The sequence below is a fragment of the Cololabis saira genome, chromosome 23 (genome assembly GCF_033807715.1).
Source record: "Cololabis saira isolate AMF1-May2022 chromosome 23, fColSai1.1, whole genome shotgun sequence".
NCBI classification, from domain to species: domain Eukaryota; kingdom Metazoa; phylum Chordata; class Actinopteri; order Beloniformes; family Belonidae; genus Cololabis; species Cololabis saira.
The window spans coordinates 2,225,798-2,249,748 of record NC_084609.1 but is presented as its reverse complement, the minus strand read 5'-3'; the positions used below and the strand labels follow the sequence as shown (position 1 = coordinate 2,249,748).

Genomic DNA, 23,951 nt, shown 5'->3' with positions numbered 1-23,951 from the left:
GAGGAAACAGAGAACGAGTGGCTGAGGAAACAGAGAACGAGTGGCTGAGGAAACAGAGAACGAGTGGCTGAGGAAACAGAGAGAACGAGTGACTGAGGAAACAGAGAACGAGTGGCTGAGGAAACAGAGAACGAGTGGCTGAGGAAACAGAGAGAACGAGTGACTGAGGAAACAGAGAGAACGAGTGACTGAGGAAACAGAGAACGAGTGACTGAGGAAACAGAGAACGAGTGACTGAGGAAACAGAGAACGAGTGACTGAGGAAACAGAGAACGAGTGGCTGAGGAAACAGAGAACGAGTGACTGAGGAAACAGAGAGAACGAGTGGCTGAGGAAACAGAGAGAACGAGTGGCTGAGGAAACAGAGAACGAGTGGCTGAGGAAACAGAGAACGAGTGACTGAGGAAACAGAGAGAACGAGTGGCTGAGGAAGAGAGAGAACGAGTGACTGAGGAAACAGAGAACGAGTGACTGAGGAAACAGAGAACGAGTGACTGAGGAAACAGAGAACGAGTGACTGAGGAAACAGAGAGAACGAGTGGCTGAGGAAACAGAGAGAACGAGTGGCTGAGGAAACAGAGAACGAGTGGCTGAGGAAACAGAGAACGAGTGACTGAGGAAACAGAGAGAACGAGTGGCTGAGGAAACAGAGAGAACGAGTGACTGAGGAAACAGAGAACGAGTGGCTGAGGAAACAGAGAGAACGAGTGGCTGAGGAAACAGAGAACGAGTGACTGAGGAAACAGAGAGAACGAGTGACTGAGGAAACAGAGAACGAGTGACTGAGGAAACAGAGAGAACGAGTGGCTGAGGAAACAGAGAACGAGTGGCTGAGGAAACAGAGAGAACGAGTGACTGAGGAAACAGAGAACGAGTGACTGAGGAAACAGAGAGAACGAGTGGCTGAGGAAACAGAGAACGAGTGGCTGAGGAAACAGAGAGAACGAGTGACTGAGGAAACAGAGAACGAGTGGCTGAGGAAACAGAGAACGAGTGACTGAGGAAACAGAGAGAACGAGTGACTGAGGAAACAGAGAACGAGTGGCTGAGGAAACAGAGAGAACGAGTGACTGAGGAAACAGAGAACGAGTGACTGAGGAAACAGAGAACGAGTGACTGAGGAAACAGAGAACGAGTGACTGAGGAAACAGAGAACGAGTGACTGAGGAAACAGAGAACGAGTGACTGAGGAAACAGAGAGAACGAGTGGCTGAGGAAACAGAGAGAACGAGTGGCTGAGGAAACAGAGAACGAGTGGCTGAGGAAACAGAGAACGAGTGGCTGAGGAAACAGAGAACGAGTGGCTGAGGAAACAGAGAACGAGTGACTGAGGAAACAGAGAGAACGAGTGGCTGAGGAAACAGAGAACGAGTGGCTGAGGAAACAGAGAACGAGTGACTGAGGAAACAGAGAACGAGTGACTGAGGAAACAGAGAGAACGAGTGGCTGAGGAAACAGAGAACGAGTGGCTGAGGAAACAGAGAGAACGAGTGGCTGAGGAAACAGAGAACGAGTGACTGAGGAAACAGAGAGAACGAGTGACTGAGGAAACAGAGAACGAGTGGCTGAGGAAACAGAGAACGAGTGGCTGAGGAAACAGAGAACGAGTGACTGAGGAAACAGAGAGAACGAGTGACTGAGGAAACAGAGAACGAGTGGCTGAGGAAACAGAGAGAACGAGTGACTGAGGAAACAGAGAACGAGTGACTGAGGAAACAGAGAACGAGTGGCTGAGGAAACAGAGAACGAGTGACTGAGGAAACAGAGAACGAGTGGCTGAGGAAACAGAGAACGAGTGGCTGAGGAAACAGAGAGAACGAGTGGCTGAGGAAACAGAGAACGAGTGGCTGAGGAAACAGAGAACGAGTGGCTGAGGAAACAGAGAACGAGTGACTGAGGAAACAGAGAACGAGTGGCTGAGGAAACAGAGAACGAGTGACTGAGGAAACAGAGAGAACGAGTGGCTGAGGAAACAGAGAACGAGTGGCTGAGGAAACAGAGAGAACGAGTGGCTGAGGAAACAGAGAACGAGTGGCTGAGGAAACAGAGAACGAGTGACTGAGGAAACAGAGAACGAGTGGCTGAGGAAACAGAGAACGAGTGGCTGAGGAAACAGAGAACGAGTGACTGAGGAAACAGAGAACGAGTGGCTGAGGAAACAGAGAACGAGTGACTGAGGAAACAGAGAACGAGTGGCTGAGGAAACAGAGAGAACGAGTGACTGAGGAGACAGAGAGAACGAGTGACTGAGGAAACAGAGAACGAGTGACTGAGGAAACAGAGAACGAGTGACTGAGGAAACAGAGAACGAGTGACTGAGGAAACAGAGAGAACGAGTGGCTGAGGAAACAGAGAACGAGTGACTGAGGAAACAGAGAGAACGAGTGACTGAGGAAACAGAGAGAACGAGTGACTGAGGAAACAGAGAACGAGTGACTGAGGAAACAGAGAGAACGAGTGACTGAGGAAACAGAGAACGAGTGACTGAGGAAACAGAGAACGAGTGGCTGAGGAAACAGAGAACGAGTGGCTGAGGAAACAGAGAGAACGAGTGACTGAGGAAACAGAGAGAACGAGTGGCTGAGGAAACAGAGAACGAGTGGCTGAGGAAACAGAGAACGAGTGGCTGAGGAAACAGAGAGAACGAGTGACTGAGGAAACAGAGAGAACGAGTGGCTGAGGAAACAGAGAACGAGTGACTGAGGAAACAGAGAGAACGAGTGACTGAGGAAACAGAGAACGAGTGACTGAGGAAACAGAGAACGAGTGGCTGAGGAAACAGAGAACGAGTGACTGAGGAAACAGAGAACGAGTGACTGAGGAAACAGAGAGAACGAGTGACTGAGGAAACAGAGAGAACGAGTGGCTGAGGAAACAGAGAACGAGTGACTGAGGAAACAGAGAGAACGAGTGACTGAGGAAACAGAGAGAACGAGTGACTGAGGAAACAGAGAGAACGAGTGGCTGAGGAAACAGAGAACGAGTGGCTGAGGAAACAGAGAACGAGTGGCTGAGGAAACAGAGAGAACGAGTGACTGAGGAAACAGAGAACGAGTGACTGAGGAAACAGAGAACGAGTGGCTGAGGAAACAGAGAGAACGAGTGACTGAGGAAACAGAGAACGAGTGGCTGAGGAAACAGAGAACGAGTGGCTGAGGAAACAGAGAGAACGAGTGACTGAGGAAACAGAGAACGAGTGACTGAGGAAACAGAGAACGAGTGGCTGAGGAAACAGAGAACGAGTGACTGAGGAAACAGAGAACGAGTGACTGAGGAAACAGAGAACGAGTGGCTGAGGAAACAGAGAGTAGTTAGTGATCCTTTAATCTTAGTAGTTAGTAATTAGTGACCACGACATGATGACATGAGGAAAAAGTTGACATTTTGAGGAAAAAGCGCACGAACTCACGAAAAAACGCAAAAACGCACGAAAAAACGCAAAACGCACGCACGCACGAAAAAGTTGGTTAGTTAGTTTCAGTTAGTGTCTGCAGAATCTCAGATCCTTTAATCTTAGTAGTTAGTAGTTAGTGATCCTTTAATCTTAGTAGTTAGTAGTTAGTGATCCTTTAATCTTAGTAGTTAGTAGTTAGTGATCCTTTAATCTTAGTAGTTAGTAGTTAGTGACCACGACATGATGACATGAGGAAAAAGTTGACATTTTGAGGAAAAAGTTGAAATTTTGAGGAAAAAGCGCACGAAAAAACGCACGAACGCACGTAAAAACGCATGCACGAACGCAAAAACGCACAAAAAAAGAGTGACTGAGGAAACAGAGAGAACGAGTGGCTGAGGAAACAGAGAGAACGAGTGGCTGAGGAAACAGAGAACGAGTGGCTGAGGAAACAGAGAACGAGTGGCTGAGGAAACAGAGAACGAGTGGCTGAGGAAACAGAGAACGAGTGGCTGAGGAAACAGAGAACGAGTGGCTGAGGAAACAGAGAACGAGTGGCTGAGGAAACAGAGAGAACGAGTGGCTGAGGAAACAGAGAGAACGAGTGACTGAGGAAACAGAGAGAACGAGTGGCTGAGGAAACAGAGAACGAGTGGCTGAGGAAACAGAGAGAACGAGTGACTGAGGAAACAGAGAGAACGAGTGACTGAGGAAACAGAGAGAACGAGTGGCTGAGGAAACAGAGAACGAGTGGCTGAGGAAACAGAGAACGAGTGACTGAGGAAACAGAGAGAACGAGTGACTGAGGAAACAGAGAGAACGAGTGGCTGAGGAAGAGAGAGAACGAGTGGCTGAGGAAACAGAGAACGAGTGGCTGAGGAAACAGAGAACGAGTGGCTGAGGAAACAGAGAACGAGTGACTGAGGAAACAGAGAGAACGAGTGGCTGAGGAAACAGAGAACGAGTGACTGAGGAAACAGAGAACGAGTGGCTGAGGAAACAGAGAACGAGTGACTGAGGAAACAGAGAGAACGAGTGACTGAGGAAACAGAGAACGAGTGGCTGAGGAAACAGAGAACGAGTGGCTGAGGAAACAGAGAACGAGTGACTGAGGAAACAGAGAACGAGTGACTGAGGAAACAGAGAACGAGTGACTGAGGAAACAGAGAACGAGTGACTGAGGAAACAGAGAACGAGTGGCTGAGGAAACAGAGAACGAGTGGCTGAGGAAACAGAGAGAACGAGTGACTGAGGAAACAGAGAGAACGAGTGACTGAGGAAACAGAGAGAACGAGTGGCTGAGGAAACAGAGAACGAGTGACTGAGGAAACAGAGAACGAGTGGCTGAGGAAACAGAGAACGAGTGGCTGAGGAAACAGAGAGAACGAGTGACTGAGGAAACAGAGAGAACGAGTGACTGAGGAAACAGAGAGAACGAGTGACTGAGGAAACAGAGAACGAGTGACTGAGGAAACAGAGAACGAGTGGCTGAGGAAACAGAGAACGAGTGACTGAGGAAACAGAGAACGAGTGACTGAGGAAACAGAGAGAACGAGTGGCTGAGGAAACAGAGAGAACGAGTGGCTGAGGAAACAGAGAGAACGAGTGGAACGAGACGAAAAAACGCACGAACGCACAAAAAACGCACGAAAAAACGCACGAAAAAATGCACGAACGCACGCAAAAGCGCACGAAAAAACGCACGAAAAAACGCACGAAAAAACGCACGAAAAAACGCACGAAAAAACGCACGAAAAAACGCACGAACGCACGAAAAAACGCACGAAAAAACGCACGAAAAAATGCACGAACGCACGAAAAAACGCACGAAAAAACGCACGAACGCACGAAAAAACGCACGCAAAAGCGCACGAAAAAACGCACGAAAAAACGCACGAACGCACGAAAAAACGCACGAAAAAACGCACGAAAAAATGCACGAACGCACGCAAAAGCGCACGAAAAAACGCACGAACGCACGAAAAAACGCACGAAAAAACGCACGAAAAAACGCACGAAAAAATGCACGAACGCACGCAAAAACGCACGAAAAAACGCACGAACGCACGAAAAAACGCATGCACGAACGCACGAAAAAACACACGAACGCACGAAAAAACGCAGAGAGAACGAGTGGCTGAGGAAACAGAGAACGAGTGGCTGAGGAAACAAAGAGAACGAGTGGCTGAGGAAACAGAGAACGAGTGGCTGAGGAAACAGAGAACGAGTGGCTGAGGAAACAGAGAACGAGTGACTGAGGAAACAGAGAGAACGAGTGACTGAGGAAACAGAGAACGAGTGGCTGAGGAAACAGAGAGAACGAGTGGCTGAGGAAACAGAGAACGAGTGACTGAGGGAACAGAGAGAACGAGTGGCTGAGGAAACAGAGAACGAGTGGCTGAGGAAACAGAGAGAACGAGTGGCTGAGGAAACAGAGAACGAGTGGATGAGGAAACAGAGAACGAGTGGCTGAGGAAACAGAGAACGAGTGACTGAGGAAACAGAGAGAACGAGTGGCTGAGGAAACAGAGAACGAGTGGCTGAGGAAACAGAGAACGAGTGGCTGAGGAAACAGAGAGAACGAGTGACTGAGGAAACAGAGAGAACGAGTGACTGAGGAAACAGAGAGAACGAGTGACTGAGGAAACAGAGAGAACTGAGGAAACAGAGAGAACGAGTGGCTGAGGAAACAGAGAGAACGAGTGACTGAGGAAACAGAGAACGAGTGACTGAGGAAACAGAGAACGAGTGACTGAGGAAACAGAGAACGAGTGACTGAGGAAACAGAGAACGAGTGACTGAGGAAACAGAGAACGAGTGGCTGAGGAAACAGAGAACGAGTGGCTGAGGAAACAGAGAGAACGAGTGACTGAGGAAACAGAGAACGAGTGGCTGAGGAAACAGAGAACGAGTGACTGAGGAAACAGAGAGAACGAGTGACTGAGGAAACAGAGAACGAGTGACTGAGGAAACAGAGAGAACGAGTGGCTGAGGGCTGAGGAAACAGAGAGAACGAGTGGCTGAGGAAACAGATAGGAGGTGAGGGGAGATGTCAGACAGAGGAGAGGAGATTTAGGAAATACAACACAACAGCAGACGGAGGAGTGGAGAGAGGGATGAAGATCTCAGACGGACGAGCCGAGGATAGAGGGTAAGAGTTAGAGTTAGGGTTAGAGTTAAGGTTAGGTTTAGGACCTACGAGGGTTAGGGTTAGGAGAAGAGAGAGGATAGAGAGTTGGGGTTAGGACCTACAAGGGTTGGTTGGGTTAGGGTTAGGGTTAGGATAGAAGGTTAGGGTTAGAGTTAGGGGTTAGGGGGTATAGATTTCGGGTCAGAACCTACGAGGGTTGGGGTTAGGATTAGGGGTTGGGTTAGAGGATAGAAGGTTAGAGTTAGGACCAGGAACTATGAGGGTTGGTTGGGTTAGAGTAGCAGTAGTTAGTAGTTAGAGGAGCAGCGAGAGGAGAGAGGATTAGAGTTAGGGTTAGGGGTAGAGGGTAGAGGAGAGAGGGTTTAGGGGTAGAGATCGGGTCAGAACCTACGAGGGTTGGGGTTTAGGAGAAGAGAGAGGATAAGGACCAGGACCTACGAGGGTTGGGGTTAGGGTTAGAGTAGCAGTAGTTAGTAGTTAGTAGTTAGTAGTTAGAGGAGAGGAGAGAGGAGAGAAGGTTAGGGTTAGGAGAGGGTTAGGGGTTAGGGTTAGGAGAAGAGAGGATAGAGGACCAGGACCTACGAGGGTTAGAGTTAGAGTTAGGGTTAGGGGTAGAAATCGGGTCAGAACCTACGAGGGTTGGATGGGTTAGAGTTAGGGAGAGGATAGAGGGTTAAGGTTAGGAGAAGAGAGAGGATAGAGAGTTAGGACCAGGACCTACGAGGGTTGGTTGGGTTAGGGTTAGAGTTGGGGTTAGGATAGAAGGCTAGGGTTAGGAGAGGGTTAGGGGGTATAGATTTCGGGTCAGAACCTACGAGGGTTGGGGTTAGGATAGGGGGTAATAGGGTTAGAGTTGGGGTTAGGGGTAGAGGATAGAGGATGAGGACCAGAACCTACGAGGGTTGGTGGCGTGCCGGCTGTGGGATCTGGCTCCTGATTGGTCGGGGTGGTAGGTGTTGTAGTGGTAGGGGGGGAGGATGGGGGCGGAGCCTCCGGTCTCCCAGGGGAGGGGGCGGGGACTACGCTGCACCTTGACTACACACACACACACACACACACACACACACACACACACAAACACACACACACACACACACACACACACACACACACACACACACACACACACACACACACACACACACACACACACAAACACACACACACACAGGGGGTTCAGGTTAAGACGAGAGGAAGATCAAAGGTGGTTTACAGACCAAACAGCAAACTGGCTGCTCTAGTCACAATCTCCCTGGTGGAATGTAAACAAGGTGACTCTGCCCCCACTAACCCTCCCCTCTCAGGAACATCTGTGGACCTGTTTCAGAACTGACCGAGCCGTCTGATAACATCAAGGACATTGGCTGAGAGCAGCTCTGAGAGAAGTTCACGGACTTACCGCTCACACACACACTTACTGATAACCACCTCCCTCAACTCAACGCCTTCCTGGCTACAAGTCTTGTGATGATGATGTTAAATTTGTCATGTTGCTTTCTGTGCTAACATGTTTTTTTGCACTTTCTCACTGTGTATTTACACACAGTGTGAAGATGCCTTTTTTTCCCTCCTCCCTCCCCCGCCCCCAACGTCCTCCTTTCTCTGTTCTGTTCCGGTTTCGGGTCGCTGCTCATTGTGGTCGACCGGCCGGCAGCTGAGCCGATTTACTGTCTTGTATTGCTGCTTAGTTGTCCTGAATTGTCCCTCGGGGATGAATAAAGTTTCTCTGAATCTGAATCTGAGTTTACCTGTCTGTGGTGTGTTCAGGGCCGGTCTGGCCTGGTGCTGTGGTGCGTTCAGGGCCCTACCTGACTGCGGTGCGTTCAGGGCCCTACCTGACTGCGGTGCGTTCAGGTACCTGACTGTGGTGCGTTCAGGGCCGGTCTGGCCTGGTGCTGTGGTGGGTTCAGGTACCTGACTGTGGTGCGTTCAGGGCCCTACCTGACTGCGGTGCGTTCAGGGCCTACCTGACTGCGGTGCGTTCAGGGCCCTACCTGACTGCGGTGCGTTCAGGGCCTACCTGACTGCGGTGCGTTCAGGGCCCTACCTGACTGTGGTGCGTTCAGGGCCCTACCTGACTGTGGTGCGTTCAGGGCCCTACCTGACTGTGGTGCGTTCAGGGCCCTACCTGACTGTGGTGCGTTCAGGGCCCTACCTGACTGCGGTGCGTTCAGGGCCCTACCTGACTGTGGTGCGTTCAGGGCCCTACCTGACTGTGGTGCGTTCAGGGCCGGTCTGGCCTGGTGCTGTGGTGCGTTCAGGTACCTGACTGTGGTGCGTTCAGGGCCCTACCTGACTGTGGTGCGTTCAGGGCCCTACCTGACTGCGGTGCGTTCAGGGCCTGGTGCTGTGGTGCGTTCAGGGCCCTACCTGACTGCGGTGCGTTCAGGGCCTGGTGCTGGGGCAGGATCTCCAGCCGGACCGTCTGACATGTCGCTGAAAGCAGCTGAGTCGCTTCAGCCAGAGAACAAAACTCCATCGACTTTCCATCCACGGACAGGATGTGATCGCCGGCATGGAGGGCTCCACACCTGGATGAACACATGAATGAACACATGAATGAACACATGAATGAACACATGAATGCACCAGTCAGGTCTCTCCATCATCATTGGCTACCTGTAAACTTCAGAATCCAATTTAAAATGTTATTACTTGCATATAAAGCCCAAAACGGCTCAGCTCTGCAGTATTTACAAGACCTGATAGTGCCTTATGTTCCTGGCAGAGCTCTCCGCTCTCAGAGTGCAGGTTTACTCGTAGTTCCTAGAGTATCTAAATGTAGATTTGGAGGGCGGGCGTTCTGTTATCAGGCACCATTACTATGGAACCAACTTCCAATCTGGGTTAAGGAGGCTGACACCACCTCCACCTTTAAAACTAAACTTAACCGTGGAAAACTCCATCAGAACCATCAGCACCATGGAGAGATCCATCAGAACCATGGACAGCTCCATCAGCACCATGGAGAGCTCCTTCAGGACCATGGACAGCTCCACCAGCACCATGGACAGCTCCATCAGCACCATGGAGAGCTCCATCAGCACCATGGACAGCTCCATCAGCACCATGGAGAGCTCCATCTGCTCCATCAGGACCATGGAGATCCATCAGCACCATGGACAGCTCCATCAGCACCATGGAGAGCTCCATCAGCACCATGGACAGATCCATCAGTACCATGGACAGATCCATCAGGACCATGGACAGATCCATCAGTACCATGGAGAGATCCATCAGAACCATGGACAGCTCCATCAGCACCATGGAGATCCATCAGCACCATGGAGAGCTCCATCAGAACCATGGACAGCTCCATCAGAACCATGGACAGCTCCACCAGCACCATGGACAGATCCATCAGTACCATGGAGAGATCCATCAGAACCATGGACAGCTCCATCAGCACCATGGAGATCCATCAGCACCATGGAGAGCTCCATCAGAACCATGGACAGCTCCATCAGAACCATGGACAGCTCCATCAGCTCCATCAGCACCATGGACAGCTCCATCAGGACCATGGACAGCTCCATCAGCACCATGGACAGATCCATCAGAACCATGGACAGCTCCATCAGCTCCATCAGCACCATGGACAGCTCCATCAGGACCATGGACAGCTCCATCAGCACCATGGACAGATCCAGGCTGATCTCAGTAGTTAACGGACAATAATAACGTGCAATAAACTATGAAATATGTCTGTTACCTCACACTCATTCTACCTACTTTTTTTGCACTGTTTCTTTTTCCTTCACACTATTTTTTATCTACATCGCAATGTTTATATTATTATTATATTGTCCAAATCTTGTAATTAAATATATCTTTTACCTTTTTACCTCTTCCCTCCAAGTGAGTGTTCAGTTACTGCTGCTGAAAAACACGTGGTATTCCCCAGTGAGGGAGAAATAAAGGATTATCTGACTTTATCATCCCTCCCTCATCCATCCATCCATTCATGAATTAATGACAAGAACCTGAAAACAAGTGAATGCTGCGAACGGGGCAGCGTAATTAATAAATACATTTCTGAAACCACATGAGTAGAACGTGGACCAGAACAGTGAGTGATGAGACCAGGAAGTGAGTGATGAGACCAGGACAGTAAAGGATGAGACCAGGAAGTAGACGGGTCCGTACCGGTCTGCGATGCTCGCCGGCTTCACCTTGTCGATGACGATCACCTGCTTGCTGAGGAACATGGACGTGGACAGAGCCAGGCCCAGACTGCAGCCCGTTGCCTTGGCAACCTCCACCAGCAGCGGGCCGGAGGCCGAGGACACAGAGTCTGAGGAGAGAGAAAGTTAGGATTAGTTTAAATAATAAACCCTCACCTAACCCTAACCTCCACCAGCAGGGGGCCGGAGGCCGAGGACACCGAATCTGGGGAGAAGAGAAGGTTAGGGTTAGTTTCACTAATAATAATTCTTCTTCCTGCTCCTCTCCCTTATCTATCTGCTACTGCTTTTGTCCTGTCTCGTCTTCAGAGCTTCTCCTTTTCACTCCTCCCAAACTCTACAATCATGGAATTGATTAACTGGTCTCTCAGCACAACCAGAAGTCAGGGGGTAAGGGAGCCCTCCTGCCCCCATGGGATGTTTTTTACTGGATACACAATGGATTCCTGGAAACATTGGAAACCGTTGTGTTTGGTGATTCTGTCTGTCGAGGACGTTGAAGATGCTTCATAATTGGATTTATGATAACAGGATTTCTCTTGATAGGAGGAGGGGGATTCCTGGTCTACCGATAAACGTGTAAGTCGTTGACAGCTGTTCTGGCTCTTTCAGAGCTGCCGGACGTGGCTGAAGGATCAAGCAAGGTGATCAACACTCAGACTTTAACGCTGGGGGAGCAAAACCGTAAACTGGATGTGATTCTTGAACAGAATCTCAGGCTGGCGGCGTCTTTGAGCTCATTGGCAAGATGGAGAAGACCTTGGAGAAGTTGGAAGCTCGGCTTGGCGGGAAATGATCACAAATTCGTCTGATTGGAGTCGCCATTGATGAACCAGAGACTGAAGGCAGACGGAAAATTACTGAGTCTGTCTGTTTTCAATATAATTGTTGATTCTATAATCTGACCTTGACAGAGCGGTTTGGCCGATCGCTCCAGTCACAATCTCCCTGGTGGAATGTAAAAAGGTGACTCTGCCCCCACTAACCCTCCCCTCTCAGGAACATCTGTGGACCTGTTTCAGAACTGACCGAGCCGTCTGATAACATCAAGGACATTGGCTGAGAGCAGCTCTGAGAGAGGTTCACGGACTTACCGCTACACACACTTACTGATAACCACCTCCCTCAACTCAACGCCTTCCTCGCCCCCCCTCTTATCAGCCCCCCCAGAACAGTCAACATTGATTGATTGATTGATTGATTGATTGATTGATTGACTGACTGACTGACTGACTGACTGATTGATTGACTGACCCATGACGGACACGTCGTACTGACCCATGATTGACTGATTGATTGATTGATTGATTGATGTACTGATTGATTGATGTATTGATGTATTGATCACGTACCCATGACGGACACGTCGTACTGACCCATGATTGACTGATTGATTGACTGATTGATTGATTGATGTATTGATGTATTGATCACGTACCCATGACGGACACGTCGTACTCCACCAGCAGCGTAGCTTCCTGTCCACACTGCTTCAGGATGCTGGAGGCCTCGGCCAGCGTGTTGCCATGGAGACGGATCCCGTCGATGCTCAGCAGCCGGTCCCCGGGCTTGATGGTTCCCTCCCTAAAGAGACCAGAATTTACTCAGAGACCCCCATGGACCCCCACAGACCAGCAGAGACCCCCAGAGACCAGGAACCCCAGAGACCAGGAACCCCAGAGACCCCCAGAGCCCAGAGACCTGGAACCCTGGAGACCTGGAACCCTGGAGACCTGGAGACCAGGAACCCTGGAAACCTGGAACCCAGGAACCCCAGAGACCAGGAACCCTGGAAACCTGGAACCCTGGAGACCTGGAGACCAGGAACCCTGGAAACCTGGAACCCAGGAACCCCAGAGACCAGGAACCCTGGAGACCTGGAGACCAGGAACCCCAGAGACCAGGAACCCCAGAGACCAGGAACCCTGGAGACCTGGAGACCTGGAACCCCAGAGACCAGGAACCCTGGAGACCTGGAACCCTGGAGACCAGGAACCCTGGAGACCTGGAGACCAGGAACCCTGGAGACCTGGAGACCTGGAACCCCAGAGACCAGGAACCCTGGAGACCTGGAGACCTGGAACCCCAGAGACCAGGAACCCTGGAGACCTGGAGACCTGGAACCCCAGAGACCAGGAACCCTGGAGACCTGGAGACCTGGAACCCTGGAGACCAGGAACCCTGGAGACCAGGAACCCTGGAGACCTGGAGACCTGGAACCCTGGAGACCAGGAACCCTGGAGACCAGGGACCCCAGAGACCCCCAGAGCCCAGAGACCTGGAACCCTGGAGACCTGGAACCAGCAGAGACCAGGAACCCTGGAGACCAGGAACCGTGGAGACCAGGGACCCCAGAGACCTGGAACCGAACCCTAACAGCAGCAGGTGTTGGGGGCGAAGTCTTACCTGTCAGCCGGCCCTCCTGGCCTGGTGGTCGTCACGACGATGGGGCGGGACTTGTTCCTGTCCTCGTGGGCTCCACCTGCACACACGCTAACGTCAGGTTTCTACACACTCACACATGCTAACGTCAGGTTTCTACACACTCACACATGCTAACGTCAGGTGACCGCACACACGCTAACGTCAGGTTTCTACACACTCACACATGCTAACGTCAGGTGACCGCACACACGCTAACGTCAGGTGACCGCACACACGCTAACGTCAGGTGACCACACACTCACACACACACACACACACTCACACACGCTAACGTCAGGTGACCACACACACGCTAACGTCAGTTGACCGCACACACGCTAACGTCAGGTGACCGCACACATGCTAACGTCAGGTCTCTACACACTCACACATGCTAACGTCAGGTTTCTACACACTCACACATGCTAACGTCAGGTTTCTACACACTCACACATGCTAACGTCAGGTGACCGCACACACGCTAACGTCAGGTGACCGCACACACGCTAACGTCAGGTGACCACACACTCACACATGCTAACGTCAGGTTTCCACACACTCACACACACACACACACACGCTAACGTCAGGTTTCCACACACTCACACACACACTCACACACGCTAACGTCAGGTTTCCACACACTCACACACACACACACACACACACACACACACACTCACACTCACACATGCTAACGTCAGGTGACCACACACTCACACACGCTAACGTCAGGTTTCGACACACTCACACACGCTAACGTCAGGTGACCACACACTCACACACGCTAACGTCAGGTGACCACACACTCACACACGCTAACGTCAGGTGACCACACACTCACACACGCTAACGTCAGGTGACCGCACACTCACACACGCTAACGTCAGGTGACCACACACTCACACACGCTAACGTCAGGTGACCACACACTCACACATGCTAACGTCAGGTGACCACACACTCACACACGCTAACGTCAGGTGACCGCACACTCACACACGCTAACGTCAGGTGACCACACACTCACACACGCTAACGTCAGGTGAACGCACACTCACACATGCTAACGTCAGGTGACCACACACTCACACATGCTAACGTCAGGTGACCACACACTCACACATGCTAACGTCAGGTGACCACACACTCACACACGCTAACGTCAGGTGACCACACACTCACACACGCTAACGTCAGGTGACCGCACACTCACACACGCTAACGTCATGTGACCGCACACTCACACACACACACACACACTCACACACGCTAACGTCAGGTGACCACACACTCACACACACACACACACTCACACACGCTAACGTCAGGTGACCGCACACTCACACACACACACACACACTCACACACGCTAACGTCAGGTGACCGCACACTCACACACACACACACACACTCACACACGCTAACGTCAGGTGACCACACACTCACACACTCCTGATCTTCCTCACGTGGACAAACATCACATTTGCTCCAGACGAAGGTGAAGATGCAGAAATCTGTGTTTACCAACCTACCAACCTACCAGTCTACCAGTCTACCAGTCTACCAGTCTACCAACCTACCAGTCTACCAACCTACCAGTCTACCAACCTACCAGTCTACCAGTCTACCAGTCTACCAGTCTACCAGTCTACCAACCTACCAGTCTACCAGTCTACCAACCTACCAGTCTACCAGTCTACCAGTCTACCAGTCTACCAACCTACCAGTCTACCAACCTACCAGTCTACCAACCTACCAGTCTACCAACCTACCAGTCTACCAGTCTACCAACCTACCAACCTACCAGTCTACCAGTCTACCAGTCTACCAGTCTACCAGTCTACCAGTCTACCAGTCTACCAACCTACCAGTCTACCAGTCTACCAGTCTACCAGTCTACCAGTCTACCAGTCTACCAGTCTACCAGTCTACCAACCTACCAGTCTACCAACCTACCAGTCTACCAACCTACCAACCTACCAGTCTACCAGTCTACCAGTCTACCAGTCTACCAACCTACCAGTCTACCAGTCTACCAGTCTACCAACCTACCAGTCTACCAGTCTACCAGTCTACCAACCTACCAGTCTACCAGTCTACCAGTCTACCAGTCTACCAACCTACCAGTCTACCAGTCTACCAGTCTACCAGTCTACCAGTCTACCAGTCTACCAGTCTACCAGTCTACCAACCTACCAGTCTACCAGTCTACCAGTCTACCAGTCTACCAGTCTACCAGTCTACCAGTCTACCAGTCTACCAGTCTACCAGTCTACCAGTCTACCAGTCTACCAACCTACCAGTCTACCAGTCTACCAGTCTACCAGTCTACCAACCTACCAGTCTACCAGTCTACCAGTCTACCAGTCTACCAGTCTACCAGTCTACCAACCTACCAGTCTACCAGTCTACCAGTCTACCAGTCTACCAGTCTACCAGTCTACCAGTCTACCAACCTACCAGTCTACCAGTCTACCAACCTACCAGTCTACCAGTCTACCAGTCTACCAGTCTACCAGTCTACCAGTCTACCAACCTACCAACCTACCAGTCTACCAGTCTACCAGTCTACCAGTCTACCAGTCTACCAGTCTACCAACCTACCAGTCTACCAACCTACCAGTCTACCAACCTACCAACCTACCAGTCTACCAACCTACCAGTCTACCAGTCTACCAGTCTACCAACCTACCAACCTACCAGTCCTACCAGTCTACCAGTCTACCAGTCTACCAAGTCTACCAGTCTACCAGTACCATCCTACCAGTCTACCAACCTACCAGTCTACCAACCTACCAGTCTACCAACCTACCAACCTACCAGTCTACCAACCTACCAACCTACCAGTCTACCAACCTACCAGTCTACCAACCTACCAACCTACCAGTCTACCAGTCTACCAACCTACCAGTCTACCAGTCTACCAACCTACCAGTCTACCAACCTACCAACCTACCAGTCTACCAGTCTACCAGTCTACCAGTCTACCAACCTACCAGTCTACCAACCTACCAGTCTACCAGTCTACCAGTCTACCAGTCTACCAACCTACCAGTCTACCAGTCTACCAGTCTACCAACCTACCAGTCTACCAGTCTACCAGTCTACCAACCTACCAGTCTACCAGTCTACCAGTCTACCAGTCTACCAACCTACCAGTCTACCAGTCTACCAGTCTACCAGTCTACCAGTCTACCAGTCTACCAGTCTACCAGTCTACCAACCTACCAGTCTACCAGTCTACCAACCTACCAGTCTACCAGTCTACCAGTCTACCAGTCTACCAGTCTACCAGTCTACCAACCTACCAACCTACCAGTCTACCAGTCTACCAGTCTACCAGTCTACCAGTCTACCAGTCTACCAACCTACCAGTCTACCAACCTACCAGTCTACCAACCTACCAACCTACCAGTCTACCAACCTACCAGTCTACCAGTCTACCAGTCTACCAACCTACCAACCTACCAGTCTACCAGTCTACCAGTCTACCAGTCTACCAGTCTACCAACCTACCAGTCTACCAACCTACCAGTCTACCAACCTACCAGTCTACCAACCTACCAGTCTACCAACCTACCAGTCTACCAGTCTACCAACCTACCAACCTACCAGTCTACCAACCTACCAACCTACCAGTCTACCAACCTACCAGTCTACCAACCTACCAACCTACCAGTCTACCAGTCTACCAACCTACCAGTCTACCAACCTACCAACCTACCAGTCTACCAACCTACCAACCTACCAGTCTACCAACCTACCAGTCTACCAACCTACCAACCTACCAGTCTACCAGTCTACCAGTCTACCAGTCTACCAACCTACCAACCTACCAACCTACCAACCTACCAGTCTACCAGTCTACCAACCTACCAGTCTACCAACCTACCAACCTACCAGTCTACCAGTCTACCAACCTACCAGTCTACCAGTCTACCAACCTACCAGTCTACCAACCTACCAACCTACCAACCTACCAACCTACCAGTCTACCAGTCTACCAACCTACCAGTCTACCAACCTACCAACCTACCAGTCTACCAACCTACCAACCTACCAGTCTACCAACCTACCAGTCTACCAACCTACCAACCTACCAGTCTACCAGTCTACCAACCTACCAGTCTACCAACCTACCAACCTACCAGTCTACCAACCTACCAGTCTACCAGTCTACCAACCTACCAGTCTACCAACCTACCAGTCTACCAACCTACCAACCTACCAGTCTACCAGTCTACCAACCTACCAGTCTACCAGTCTACCAACCTACCAGTCTACCAACCTACCAACCTACCAGTCTACCAACCTACCAGTCTACCAGTCTACCAACCTACCAGTCTACCAGTCTACCAGTCTACCAGTCTACCAGTCTACCAGTCTACCAGTCTACCAGTCTACCAGTCTACCAGTCTACCAACCTACCAGTCTACCAACCTACCAACCTACCAGTCTACCAACCTACCAGTCTACCAGTCTACCAACCTACCAGTCTACCAGTCTACCAGTCTACCAGTCTACCAGTCTACCAGTCTACCAGTCTACCAGTCTACCAACCTACCAGTCTACCAACCTACCAGTCTACCAGTCTACCAACCTACCAGTCTACCAGTCTACCAGTCTACCAGTCTACCAGTCTACCAGTCTACCAGTCTACCAACCTACCAGTCTACCAACCTACCAGTCTACCAGTCTACCAGTCTACCAGTCTACCAGCCTACCAGTCTACCAACCTACCAACCTACCAGTCTACCAGTCTACCAGTCTACCAACCTACCAGTCTACCAACCTACCAGTCTACCAGTCTACCAGTCTACCAGTCTACCAGTCTACCAACCTACCAGTCTACCAGTCTACCAGTCTACCAGTCTACCAACCTACCAGTCTACCAGTCTACCAGTCTACCAGTCTACCAGTCTACCAACCTACCAGTCTACCAGTCTACCAGTCTACCAGTCTACCAGTCTACCAGTCTACCAGTCTACCAACCTACCAGTCTACCAGTCTACCAACCTACCAGTCTACCAGTCTACCAGTCTACCAGTCTACCAGTCTACCAACCTACCAGTCTACCAGTCTACCAACCTACCAGTCTACCAACCTACCAGTCTACCAGTCTACCAGTCTACCAGTCTACCAGTCTACCAGCCTACCAGTCTACCAGTCTACCAGTCTACCAGTCTACCAACCTACCAGTCTACCAGTCTACCAGTCTACCAGTCTACCAGTCTACCAGTCTACCAGCCTACCAGTCTACCAGTCTACCAGTCTACCAGTCTACCAGTCTACCAGTCTACCAGCCTACCAGTCTACCAGTCTACCAGTCTACCAGTCTACCAGTCTACCAGTCTACCAGTCTACCAACCTACCAGTCTACCAGTCTACCAGTCTACCAGTCTACCAGTCTACCAGTCTACCAGCCTACCAGTCTACCAGTCTACCAGTCTACCAGTCTACCAGTCTACCAACCTACCAGTCTACCAGTCTACCAACCTACCAGTCTACCAGTCTACCAGTCTACCAGTCTACCAGTCTACCAACCTACCAGTCTACCAGTCTACCAGTCTACCAGTCTACCAGTCTACCAGTCTACCAGCCTACCAGTCTACCAGTCTACCAGTCTACCAGTCTACCAGTCTACCAACCTACCAGTCTACCAGTCTACCAACCTACCAGTCTACCAGTCTACCAACCTACCAGTCTACCAACCTACCAGTCTACCAGTCTACCAGTCTACCAGTCTACCAGTCTACCAGCCTACCAGTCTACCAGTCTACCAACCTACCAGTCTACCAGTCTACCAACCTACCAGTCTACCAGTCTACCAGTCTACCAGTCTACCAGTCTACCAGCCTACCAGTCTACCAGTCTACCAACCTACCAGTCTACCAACCTACCAGTCTACCAGTCTACCAGTCTACCAGTCTACCAACCTACCAGTCTACCAACCTACCAGTCTACCAGTCTACCAACCTACCAGTCTACCAGTCTACCAGTCTACCAGTCTACCAGTCTACCAACCTACCAGTCTACCAACCTACCAGTCTACCAGTCTACCAGTCTACCAGCCTACCAGTCTACCAACCTACCAGTCTACCAACCTACCAGTCTACCAGTCTACCAGTCTACCAGTCTACCAACCTACCAGTCTACCAGTCTACCAACCTACCAGTCTACCAACCTACCAGTCTACCAGTCTACCAGTCTACCAGTCTACCAGTCTACCAGTCTACCAGTCTACCAACCTACCAGTCTACCAACCTACCAGTCTACCAGTCTACCAACCTACCAGTCTACCAACCTACCAGTCTACCAGTCTACCAGTCTACCAACCTACCAGTCTACCAGTCTACCAACCTACCAGTCTACCAACCTACCAGTCTACCAGTCTACCAGTCTACCAGTCTACCAACCTACCAGTCTACCAACCTACCAGTCTACCAACCTACCAGTCTACCAGTCTACCAGTCTACCAGTCTACCAGTCTACCAACCTACCAGTCTACCAGCCTACCAGTCTACCAACCTACCAGTCTACCAGTCTACCAGTCTACCAGTCTACCAGTCTACCAACCTACCAGTCTACCAGTCTACCAGTCTACCAACCTACCAGTCTACCAGTCTACCAGTCTACCAACCTACCAGTCTACCAACCTACCAGTCTACCAACCTACCAGTCTACCAACCTACCAGTCTACCAACCTACCAGTCTACCAACCTACCAGTCTACCAGTCTACCAGTCTACCAGTCTACCAACCTACCAGTCTACCAGTCTACCAGTCTACCAGTCTACCAACCTACCAGTCTACCAGTCTACCAGTCTACCAGTCTACCAGTCTACCAGTCTACCAACCTACCAGTCTACCAGTCTACCAGTCTACCAACCTACCAGTCTACCAGTCTACCAGTCTACCAGTCTACCAGTCTACCAACCTACCAGTCTACCAACCTACCAGTCTACCAACCTACCAGTCTACCAGTCTACCAGTCTACCAGTCTACCAACCTACCAGTCTACCAACCTACCAGTCTACCAACCTACCAGTCTACCAACCTACCAGTCTACCAGTCTACCAGTCTACCAGTCTACCAACCTACCAGTCTACCAACCTACCAGTCTACCAGTCTACCAGTCTACCAGTCTACCAACCTACCAGTCTACCAACCTACCAGTCTACCAACCTACCAGTCTACCAACCTACCAGTCTACCAGTCTACCAGTCTACCAGTCTACCAACCTACCAACCTACCAGTCTACCAGTCTACCAGTCTACCAGTCTACCAACCTACCAACCTACCAGTCTACCAGTCTACCAACCTACCAGTCTACCAGTCTACCAACCTACCAGTCTACCAGTCTACCAACCTACCAGTCTACCAGTCTACCAGTCTACCAGTCTACCAACCTACCAGTCTACCAACCTACCAGTCTACCAGTCTACCAGTCTACCAGTCTACCAGTCTACCAGTCTACCAACCTACCAGTCTACCAACCTACCAGTCTACCAGTCTACCAACCTACCAGTCTACCAACCTACCAGTCTACCAGTCTACCAGTCTACCAGTCTACCAGTCTACCAGTCTACCAACCTACCAGTCTACCAACCTACCAGTCTACCAACCTACCAGTCTACCAGTCTACCAGTCTACCAGTCTACCAACCTACCAGTCTACCAACCTACCAGTCTACCAGTCTACCAACCTACCAGTCTACCAACCTACCAGTCTACCAGTCTACCAGTCTACCAACCTACCAGTCTACCAGTCTACCAACCTACCAGTCTACCAACCTACCAGTCTACCAACCTACCAGTCTACCAACCTACCAGTCTACCAGTCTACCAGTCTACCAGTCTACCAGTCTACCAGTCTACCAGTCTACCAGTCTACCAGTCTACCAGTCTACCAGTCTACCAACCTACCAGTCTACCAGTCTACCAGTCTACCAGTCTACCAGTCTACCAGTCTACCAGTCTACCAGTCTACCAGTCTACCAACCTACCAGTCTACCAACCTACCAGTCTACCAACCTACCAGTCTACCAGTCTACCAGTCTACCAGTCTACCAACCTACCAGTCTACCAGTCTACCAGTCTACCAGTCTACCAGTCTACCAGTCTACCAACCTACCAGTCTACCAGTCTACCAACCTACCAGTCTACCAGTCTACCAACCTACCAGTCTACCAACCTACCAGTCTACCAGTCTACCAGTCTACCAGTCTACCAGTCTACCAGTCTACCAGTCTACCAGTCTACCAACCTACCAGTCTACCAGTCTACCAGTCTACCAGTCTACCAGTCTACCAGTCTACCAACCTACCAGTCTACCAGTCTACCAACCTACCAGTCTACCAGTCTACCAGTCTACCAGTCTACCAGTCTACCAGTCTACCAACCTACCAGTCTACCAGTCTACCAGTCTACCAGTCTACCAACCTACCAGTCTACCAACCTACCAGTCTACCAGTCTACCAGTCTACCAACCTACCAGTCTACCAACCTACCAGTCTACCAACCTACCAACCTACCAGTCTACCAACCTACCAGTCTACCAACCTACCAGTCTACCAGTCTACCAGTCTACCAACCTACCAGTCTACCAACCTACCAGTCTACCAGTCTACCAGCCTACCAGTCTACCAGTCTACCAACCTACCAGTCTACCAACCTACCAGTCTACCAACCTACCAGTCTACCAGTCTACCAGTCTACCAACCTACCAGTCTACCAACCTACCAGTCTACCAGTCTACCAGCCTACCAGTCTACCAGTCTACCAACCTACCAGTCTACCAACCTACCAGTCTACCAGTCTACCAGTCTACCAGTCTACCAACCTACCAACCTACCAGTCTACCAGTCTACCAACCTACCAGTCTACCAGTCTACCAGTCTACCAGTCTACCAGTCTACCAGTCTACCAACCTACCAGTCTACCAGTCTACCAGTCTACCAGTCTACCAACCTACCAGTCTACCAACCTACCAGTCTACCAGTCTACCAGTCTACCAGTCTACCAACCTACCAACCTACCAGTCTACCAGTCTACCAGTCTACCAGTCTACCAGTCTACCAGTCTACCAGTCTACCAACCTACCAGTCTACCAGTCTACCAGTCTACCAGTCTACCAACCTACCAGTCTACCAACCTACCAGTCTACCAGTCTACCAACCTACCACCTACCAGTCTACCAGTCTACCAGTCTACCAGTCTACCAGTCTACCAGTCTACCAACCTACCAGTCTACCAGTCTACCAACCTACCAGTCTACCAACCTACCAGTCTACCAGTCTACCAACCTACCAGTCTACCATACCTACCAGTCTACCAACCTACCAGTCTACCAACCTACCAGTCTACCAGTCTACCAGTCTACCAGTCTACCAGTCTACCAACCTACCAGTCTACCAACCTACCAGTCTACCAGTCTACCAGTCTACCAGTCTACCAACCTACCAGTCTACCAACCTACCAGTCTACCAGTCTACCAACCTACCAGTCTACCAGTCTACCAACCTACCAGTCTACCAGTCTACCAACCTACCAGTCTACCAGTCTACCAGTCTACCAGTCTACCAGTCTACCAACCTACCAGTCTACCAGTCTACCAACCTACCAGTCTACCAGTCTACCAACCTACCAGTCTACCAACCTACCAGTCTACCAGTCTACCAGTCTACCAACCTACCAGTCTACCAGTCTACCAACCTACCAGTCTACCAGTCTACCAGTCTACCAGTCTACCAGTCTACCAGTCTACCAGTCTACCAACCTACCAGTCTACCAACCTACCAACCTACCAGTCTACCAGTCTACCAGTCTACCAGTCTACCAACCTACCAGTCTACCAGTCTACCAACCTACCAGTCTACCAACCTACCAACCTACCAGTCTACCAACCTACCAGTCTACCAGTCTACCAGTCTACCAGTCTACCAACCTACCAGTCTACCAGTCTACCAGTCTACCAGTCTACCAGTCTACCAGTCTACCAGTCTACCAGTCTACCAGTCTACCAGTCTACCAACCTACCAGTCTACCAGTCTACCAGTCTACCAACCTACCAGTCTACCAACCTACCAACCTACCAGTCTACCAGTCTACCAGTCTACCAGTCTACCAGTCTACCAGTCTACCAACCTACCAGTCTACCAGTCTACCAACCTACCAACCTACCAGTCTACCAACCTACCAGTCTACCAGTCTACCAACCTACCAGTCTACCAGTCTACCAGTCTACCAGTCTACCAGTCTACCAACCTACCAGTCTACCAACCTACCAACCTACCAGTCTACCAGTCTACCAGTCTACCAGTCTACCAGTCTACCAGTCTACCAACCTACCAGTCTACCAACCTACCAACCTACCAGTCTACCAACCTACCAGTCTACCAGTCTACCAGTCTACCAGTCTACCAGTCTACCAGTCTACCAACCTACCAACCTACCAGTCTACCAGTCTACCAACCTACCAGTCTACCAGTCTACCAGTCTACCAGTCTACCAGTCTACCAGTCTACCAACCTACCAACCTACCAGTCTACCAGTCTACCAGTCTACCAGTCTACCAGTCTACCAGTCTACCAACCTACCAGTCTACCAACCTACCAACCTACCAGTCTACCAGTCTACCAACCTACCAGTCTACCAGTCTACCAGTCTACCAGTCTACCAGTCTACCAGTCTACCAGTCTACCAACCTACCAGTCTACCAGTCTACCAGTCTACCAGTCTACCAGTCTACCAACCTACCAGTCTACCAACCTACCAACCTACCAGTCTACCAGTCTA

The 23,951-nt window shown here is 50.6% G+C and overlaps 1 protein-coding gene across 1 annotated transcript in view; it reads right to left on the bottom strand.

The window, feature by feature from the left end:
• The window catches only part of grip1 (glutamate receptor interacting protein 1), a 128,877-nt gene that overhangs the window by 55,616 nt on the left and 49,310 nt on the right, over positions 1-23,951 (bottom strand). Inside the window, exons 6-10 of the mRNA XM_061714321.1 lie at positions 13,136-13,211; positions 12,168-12,313; positions 10,692-10,839; positions 8,916-9,076; positions 7,443-7,580 (exon numbers count right to left, since the gene is read on the bottom strand). Coding sequence (XP_061570305.1) covers positions 7,443-7,580; positions 8,916-9,076; positions 10,692-10,839; positions 12,168-12,313; positions 13,136-13,211 — 669 coding nt within the window. The remainder of the gene's footprint in view (positions 1-7,442; positions 7,581-8,915; positions 9,077-10,691; positions 10,840-12,167; positions 12,314-13,135; positions 13,212-23,951) is intronic.